The sequence below is a fragment of the Cariama cristata genome, unplaced genomic scaffold (genome assembly GCF_000690535.1).
Source record: "Cariama cristata isolate BGI_N322 unplaced genomic scaffold, ASM69053v1 scaffold22245, whole genome shotgun sequence".
Lineage (NCBI taxonomy): Eukaryota > Metazoa > Chordata > Aves > Cariamiformes > Cariamidae > Cariama > Cariama cristata.
This window is the reverse complement of record NW_009619634.1, coordinates 1-8381: the sequence shown is the minus strand read 5'-3', so window position 1 is coordinate 8381 and position 8381 is coordinate 1. Positions and strand designations below refer to the sequence as shown.

General features: G+C 51.9%; 1 protein-coding gene across 1 annotated transcript in view; it reads right to left on the bottom strand.

The window, feature by feature from the left end:
- Positions 1 to 7261, bottom strand: part of PYGB (phosphorylase, glycogen; brain) — a gene marked incomplete at its 5' end in the record, with an annotated part of 14323 nt that extends 7062 nt beyond the window's left edge. The window contains 5 exons of the mRNA XM_009701321.1: positions 467 to 549; positions 1628 to 1739; positions 4746 to 4877; positions 6196 to 6299; positions 7157 to 7261. Of these exons, the coding sequence (XP_009699623.1) occupies positions 467 to 549; positions 1628 to 1739; positions 4746 to 4877; positions 6196 to 6299; positions 7157 to 7261 (536 nt within the window). The remainder of the gene's footprint in view (positions 1 to 466; positions 550 to 1627; positions 1740 to 4745; positions 4878 to 6195; positions 6300 to 7156) is intronic.
- Between the last annotated feature and the right edge of the window lie 1120 nt (positions 7262 to 8381).

Here is an 8381-nt window from a genome sequence, read left to right as displayed (position 1 = left end):
GGGTGGGGGTAAAGTGCAGGAGATAAGCTTAATCCATGCCTAGATAGTGAGGGCTCTTCCCTTTTGGATCTGGTGCTCAGTGAGTGCATGGCCTGGCACAGTCCCTGGAGTGAGAAATCCCTTGAAGTGGGGATGGAAATGAGTCCCCTCTCACCGCCACCTCTGAAATGACAACTTAGTTTTGCAAAAGGTAAGCCACATAAATTGGCAACTGCCTTGACTTTGAAGGAGTAATATGTCTTCTCCTTGCAGCAAGGAACAGAGCAGCTATACAATACAGGCCAGACACTCAGCTGCCAGCAGTCAGTTGTGTCTGTTCACTGAGAATTACGGGGCCAACCTATTGTACTAAAAATCCTCAAACCAGAACAATAAACATCACCTTCCAGTGCTTGCAAACAAAGCAATACAACTACAGGGAGGATGATCCCGAGCAGCAGGGAAGAGAGGCAAGAGAGTCACTCACGTTGTCATTTGGGTACAGGACTCTGGATATGTTTTCTGCCAGGTTTCTGTCCAACACCGCCTCGATGTAGTCACCCACGTTGACTGCAGCAACAGAGAAAGACACACAGCACTGCAGCGGATGTAGAGATTCAGGCAGGTCCTTGACACTGCGCTTTTCCCTCTTCTCTCGTGGAGAGATTTGTAACAGGGACATTCGGGCTGGTATTAATGAAATATGAATGGGAATTTACATGTGTGAAAGGCAGCAGAGACAGGAGGAGATGGGATAAGAGAAAGGCACGTCTCCATGCAGTTTCTTAAGACACACATATCAAGAAGGACAGACAGAAACTGAAGACAGATAGCAGCCAGAGAAGACAAAAAAAGAAAAAAAAAAAGGAAGTGAGTCATCAACCATTTTGCTTTAGGACTAAAGAGAAATGGGGCATGGCAAAGAAGCACAAAGACCACAATCACACTCAACTCCTAAAAGGTACAAAAGGCTCATCTGAAACCCAGCTCGCAGTTGTCCATCAAGAATTGAGGAGATATTATGAGGACTCGAAAGCCATCACCCCTTGTCCCACACAAGTTCTCCTGGCAGGGCTGCTTGGACACACACATCTCTGCACTTGCCATTATGAAAGAGTAAGTCAAATCAGCCTAGTCTAAAACCTTCCCTGTCTGTAACAGCCTAGCACTGACATTTGCTATGTTTAGTTGCTCTGTTGTTATCTGTTCTTCAGCTCTACAGGCAGAGCCTGAAAAATGCACTAGAGGTCACACGTAGACCCAAAGGACAGCAACAGCAAGGTGGGCTGTCCTGCTCTTTTCCTTCAGCACTAAGGGATGATGCTGCACAGAAATGACCCTCCATGGCAAGCGTGGGTTTGCAGCTCATTTGGTGACGCGGGGAATGCAGTGGCAGGTGGTCTATCACTTGGGGAAGGCACAGGGCAGGTTTTGAGAGCACGAGAAGTGCAATGGGGATAGAAGGAGGACGGATGGGTGTCTGGAACTTGTTGGAGGTAGCGTGATCCATGGACGTGCACACAGTGCTGTGTTTTGGAGGTGGCCAGGAGATATTGGATAAAGCAGGCCAGATGGAGAGTGCTGTGCAGACAGGAACAACCATGGCCCAGCCTGGCCAGAGGAGAGGCAGTGGAAGGACAGCACTTACACTCTTGGAGGTTGAAGTCATTGGGCGCTTTTGCAGACCACAGCCTCATGGTGTTTACGGTGTTGTTCTTGTATCCTGGCACTGGCGTGTCGTAAGGCATAGCAAGGACAACCTGCAAAAGGATAATATTCCCCTCTGATTAGCAGCACGGTGGCCTCAGAGAAGGTGACTAAGTGGTTGAAACCTCTGCAGGAAGAATCCAGAGGACACAGACAACTCCTGGCTGTGGTAAGGATCTCACCTCACTAAAACACACCTGCTGAGCTTCACAGACTTCCCTGCTATCACAGGCACTTCCAGCACCCACTGGCAAAGCATTAGTAGGAGAAGCAGAACTGCTGGGAGCTCTACTGACAAACTGGACTTACCAGCCCATCAATGAAATGTAAAAGAGTGTTGCAAGCAACCTGCTGATCTTCCTATACCAACTGGTGTACCTATGAGTTATTCACCAGAGCACTGCAAGCATCCTCAGCTGGTCACTGCGATTCTGTCTGTGCTGAGGTAGGGCAAAGGCAGCTGGGACCTTTGGGTTTCCATCTGGGGTAAACTCCACAGCCAGAATCCTGCCCATTAGCCTTCTGCAGCCTGCCAGGACCAAACCCTACCCCCACAGCACCATTCTCAGAGCAATTCACCCAACGTTCAAGGTTTCTTGAACCTGCCTGGGTAAATCCACTGCAATTTCCATCACCTGAACTGAACATAAATGCAAAACTATTAGCACAGTCTACAGATGATGCTTAAGCATCGGGATGCTGCACACATGGCTACAGGGAGTAACTCTGGGGCTCCCAGTTCAGATTACCCTAACCAGGCAAGGCACTGGTGTGCTTCCAAGCTTGTGCACTCCAGCTCACATCTGTGTACCTCCAGACCTGCTGAGCAATGAGGCAAGGCACCCCGACCTCAGCCTGGAACAAAGAGGCTGAGGACTTATGCCAGCAGAGCTGAATGGTGCTTGCAGAGCAAGGCCCTGATCCTGCAGCATGGAGCCTGGGCCACCTCTCTGATACTGGCAAAAGGAGCCAGCACCCTCCTGAACAAGCCAGCGTGTACTGGCACAACGGCCTGGCAGCCAGAGACGGTCCCCAAGCAAAGATGTGAGAGGCAGCAGAGAACTGAAGGAGCTGGGAAAACCCAGGCAGATCAGCGTGTTGGCCCTAAAGAGCCTCTTCATGCTGGCATCAGCAACACCTCCCCTCAGGGGAAAATCAGCAAGAGTTCAGGCTCTCAAAGCTGCTATTACCAGCTCCAAACAGAGAAGCAGACAGAAAGCCCTGCTCGGCCTGTGCCAGGGGACTGTAGGGTCATTTTATGTTAGCAATGAACTGGAGGGTATTTTGAGAATGTAAAAAGATGTGGGAAAAATGCAGAGAGTTATACAAAGTAGCAAGCTTGTGGAACAAGAGATGGATACTTGTGGAACAAGAGATGGATACTTGTGGAACAGCAGATGGATACTAGGGGAACCGGAGATAGATAAAATTAAGAAATAAAATCATAGTAACAAGGCAAGACAAAGAGCTTGTGTCTGATTTACATAGAAGTTGCACACAGCATAAGCACCTATCTGAATCTTTTCTAAAAAGCATGACAGTCGTGTGAACAGCACTTGTAACCAATCAGAGCTTGAGCAAGAGAGTGTATAGAGGTAGAAAACATAATATAAAGTGTAGCCTTCTGATTAATAAATGACTTCTCTGATCATCATATTGGTGTGCTGAGTCGTCCGTGCCTCGCATGAAAGGAGAACCCCACAGGGGACTGAGGCACACATCACATGAATTGAGCGATGCTATATTTGGAGACTGCGTCTTTGGCTTTTTTGAGCCTTTCCAACTGGTTCCCTTAACAGCACTACCTGAAAATTCACCTCCTTGTAGGAAGCAATGTTTCCACCATACTTCTTGGGATCCCTCAAACCCCAGACTACTGCTGGGGTCAGAAGAAGAGCACACTAAAAGGCAATGGCACTCAGTCCCCAAGTGAATGTCTGCTTCCCCAGAGAGCTCTGGCACGGTGCCTCCATGCCATTCACGGGGCTGTGGTGTTGAACCTCTGCAGTGTTGTGTGTCCTGGGAATGGCCTAGGTCACTGCACCGCCTTTGACAACCAGGGTCCCTGGAAAAGAACCCAGTTTATTTCTCCTAGGAGCAGGCTGAAGCAACTCTGCAAGTGGGCTTCAGCTCTTGGCGCTAAAGAGGATGATTTGGCTTTATGACTGCAAGCTTCTCAGATGGACAGAGCTGGCTCATCAGGCCAAGAGACCTTTGAATATCACAGAAACAAAGCTAGGTCACGTCCCTGAATCCCAGAGAAATTCATTGCTGTTCCTTCCTCCATCCCGAGCAGTGCTTAGACAAGAGAGGCTGAAACATCTTCAATCCTCTTAATAAATCTGTGCCTCTTTAAAGCTTGCCTTCCTCCACTGTAAGACTGGACTGCATTTACAACGCAGCAGCCTGTGCTCTGAGCAGGCACGTGCTCCCGAAGCACAGCATTACCTCCCCAACTGTGGGAGGCTGAAAAAGTGTTTCCTCTCCACGATGCCACAAAACAAGGCCTCCAGGCAGACTGGAGACTTGAAACCATGCCTCCAGCCTCCCCTGACAGCACTCTACCCATCAGGCTGGTCTGGGAAAGAGGAACTTGCTCTGATCACAGGAGCGAAACACTCACAGGACTGCTCCATGGCCACCCCAAGAGATGAATCTCCACCCACAGCAGCAGCACCAGAACCACCTGCAAAACCACTGGGTTTGTGCGAGCAGTAGCTAGGAGCAGTGCAGAAGGAGCCTAGCACAGCTGTCAGGGATACAGTCCTCCTCTGACAGAAACCCATGCAAGACTGTGAGGCTTCACCCTGGATATCACCAGAGAAGGAGGCCCCAACCGATCTGAAGTTACCGCTGTGACTGCTATCATCCCTCTTTTTCCTCAAATCCTGCTGCAGCCGTAGCCAACAAAGTCACCTTCGAAATTGCAAGGGTAGCACAGAGAGTTTTGCCAGAGAAGCAAAGTCTGACTGCCTCAGGCAGATGGGGACAGCGTCTCTCCCCTCCACGCTACCCTGGCACATCCTTCCCCAGCCCAGCACGGAGAGAGATATTGGTACCTGGGTGTCAATCCACTTCACACCCTCAGGGGTGTGATCCACGCGGCCGTAGAAGTGCACGGGGAGCATGTACTCTGGGCGAGCTTTCTCCCAGGGATTGCCATAGCGTAACCAGTCATCGGCCTCCTCTACCTGCAAGAGGCAAACGAGGTTCAAGTGATGGCTTCTATCTCCAAGGGAAGGCTAAACCAGGCTCTCTGAGGGGAGGACAGTTTAAAAGCAAAGCTTTAGTAAGCTGGCTTTAAAATGGATATGCAGAGGCCTCTAGAGGACAGCTGGGCTTCTCGAAACACGGATGACTACATCCCAGTTGGTATAAATAAATCAGCCTCTATGGACTTTGCAGAGCTGTACAGGTTTCAACCATCCAAACTGTACAGACCGCTGACTGTCTCAAGAGGATTTCTCCTCTCTGCTCCTAACAGCCCCAATGGGAGTAAAGTGAATTCAGCAGAGAATTCACTAAGGCTGATGGGCACCAGAAACCAGAGGGGCTGAGGCACTTGGAGAGATGCTCTGTGCTGGCGGGCATTTCTCTGCCAGGCATGGGGCAGGTCTGAGCCACACCCCAGCATCACGACCACTCCTTGGGTTTTATTTTTATGTAACATTAAGCCAATTAGAGTGGATGCTTTTTTCCCCCATTTTCACCATTTATAGGGCCTAGCATTGCAGCTTCTTTGTGGGGAGGGAGGAAAAACCAACCTTCAAACCTCTCACCCTCCCTGACTTACGGAGAGCTATTTTAAGGGGAAAAAAGGTCCTTTATGCTCAGAAGCAAGGCAAGTCTCCTAATGGAAAACATTTCCAGACATACACTAGGGAAAACTGCCAGCTGGGGCAGTTTTTTTAGCCTATTTTCACTTGCAAAATATTATGATCGTTAATGCTAAAAGAGAGACCCTGTTTAAGCCCCTCGCTGCCAGTCTCCCAGGGGAACCGGCAGGAGCAGCAGCATCCCAGGCACTTGCATGTGTTCTACCATGTTCCAATCCATCCTCCACCAGATGTGTTTAGCCACATCTCCATCCTTGCCAACTCCCTACCAGGCTGGATGGGACCATCGGGTTTTTGCAGCTGGGCCGTGGAGCCCCAGGCAGGGAGACCTCTGATCCCAACCATGTCCTCTGGGCTCAGCTCCACCATCATCTTGCCAGGTTGGTGACTGGCGTGGATGAGCTTGTAGGTGTCCCTGCATGAGCGCCTGCTGCACATGCACCCCACCGCCCTCATCGCTTTTCTTTGCTCGGGCAATCAGAACCCTGGGGCCAGCACAAGTGGTAGGCATTCAGAGCCCATTTGGCACCAGGTGATGGGCTCAAACACCCGGTTTATGAATAGCTCGAGGTACCGCAGTGCCGTTTGTGTGGCCAGACCTTGTCCACAGGCAGAGGTGGCCACTGGAGCATGAAAAAGAAGGAGAAAGGATGACTTGAGTTGGCCAATGTACCTGCCAGCCATCGACAATCTTCTGATTGAAGATGCCAAACTCGTAGCGGATGCCATAACCGTACGCCGCCAGCCCCAGAGTGGCCATGGAGTCCAGGAAGCAAGCTGGAAGAGCAGAGCATGGTCATGCCACAAGGAACCTCACCCCTCTATCACCATACCTACTATGGGGTGCTGTGCACAGGGGAGAGGAGCTGCCCCAACCAATGCCACCAGAAGCATTTCTTACTCAGAGGAAATCCATGTGCAGAAGGGACAGGAGGAGACAGCCTGCAGGAGGACCCCAGGCACGTCCTGCCGAGCCACCACGAACAGCCCAGAGTTGTTGGTGACAAGAACCGGTCACCAAAAACCCAAATCCAGTCTTGTCACAGTGAGAACTCTTCTAAACTTGCCCGAGATGCCCACACCTTGCTCTAAACCTGCCTACCTGCCTGCTAAAGCAGGGCTTCTGACCCTGACTCGTCGCTCCACCAGCTACTTTGCTATTATTGCTTTCAAAGCAACCCCTTCCAGCCCTCAGCCCGGGGCAGGTTTGGTAAAGATCAGCCTCGGCATTTCCTCCGCATTGGGGAGCTCTCGTTTCCAGCAGTCCTGTGGGACAGGCAGACTAAAACAGCAGCCAACAATCTGCCTACGTGAGAGCTGCTTGGATGCCTCTGAAAAGTGAGAGATTTCACAGGGAGGTGAGGAGAAAGGCTCCAGACAGCCTTTTTCAGCCACAGCCCTGCCTGCTGTGCCGCAGACTACATAACTACATCTCCTGGATGCTCTCACTGGGGAAGGGGCTCATTTCTGGCCAGCTAGGAGCAGGCAGGAGGGTAGAGGGTACCACGCTGCTGAAGGCTGCAGGGTGGATGCGGGCTGAGGATGCGATGGCGAGGGCGTGACAGCCTCCAGCCATGCCACCCTTGGTCCCCGTGCACTCTGAGTGAGGAGGAGGCCCCCCTCTCCCATATTACCTGCCAGACGACCCAGGCCTCCGTTTCCGAGCCCAGCATCTTCTTCGATTTCTTCCAGCTCCTCCAAGTCCAAACCCAGCTGTTGGGGAAAGAGCCACAGCAAAACTTGTCACCACCTGAAGCCCATGCCCTAGGGCTGCTCTCCAAGGAGGGCAAACGCAGATTTCAAAACAACCCACACCATGGGAAATTAAACCCATGAGGGTCCCTGCATCCCCCTACCCTCCCTTCCCCACAAAGCATCTCACCAGCCTCTGGTCCCCCAGCAGCCCAATTAATTGGGAAACAATTTAGCCCATCATCAAACATCGCTTTCCCATGAACTAGGTTTCCTTAGAGACCTCAAACAAAACACTCGTTTCCTGGCAGCCCTTCATTGCAGGAGGCCCTTCCACCGAACTCATCGTTCGGAGACAGGATGGCAAACGGCCAGGTCAGCGCGCAAGGGAGTGCCGAGTCCTGCCCAGGTACGCACACTGCCACTCTGCTCCCACCCGCCCGGTCCTTGAGAAAGGGTACGACCACACTGGCAGCTGGTTCCTGCTCCGTGCCTTCCCGCATCCTGCCCAGCCTCTCGCTGAACTCCTTGGCTAGAGTCCATGGCTGGAAGTGGTTTTCTCCTCTGCTGCATCTCTCGGGCCATTTGTTCTCCAGCCTGGGGGCTGTTGCTGGATGAAGTCTAAGCGTGCCAGCAGCAAGGACTCTCCAGGAGTCAAGAGATGTTGCCCCTCGGAGGGTAGCGGTATCTCACCTCAGTGCCAGGGGGAATAGTGGGGAGTCAGGCCAACACCACGGCTGCTCCCCGAACCACTCTCCCAGCGCTACAGCGGTCTACAACCACAAGCCAGGAAAGCCTCTTGCACAGCGTGATGGGGTCGGAAAAACCGAGGTGAATTCTCTCAGTGACAGAGCCATGTTGGATACAAGACCTCGCATCCCAGCTGGCCGCTGGCCATGACGAGCTCCACATGTCGGAGGCTACAGCAAGGAAAGCCTCTGCTCGCACGTCAGGCCAAATCAGCACGTGGAAAATGCCTTGCAAAGGGACTTGAGGATCCTCCCTGAAAAACACCAGCCTGCCCTCCCAGGCATGATACCTCAGAGAGGAAACGTGTCAGGTCTCTCCCTGGAAATCCCTTCCCGTCTCTTGGCCGGGAAAGTGCTCGCCGGGACGTTTCATCAGCAATTGTAGCACTCCATTTTGACAGAGAGTGACAGAGCCCAA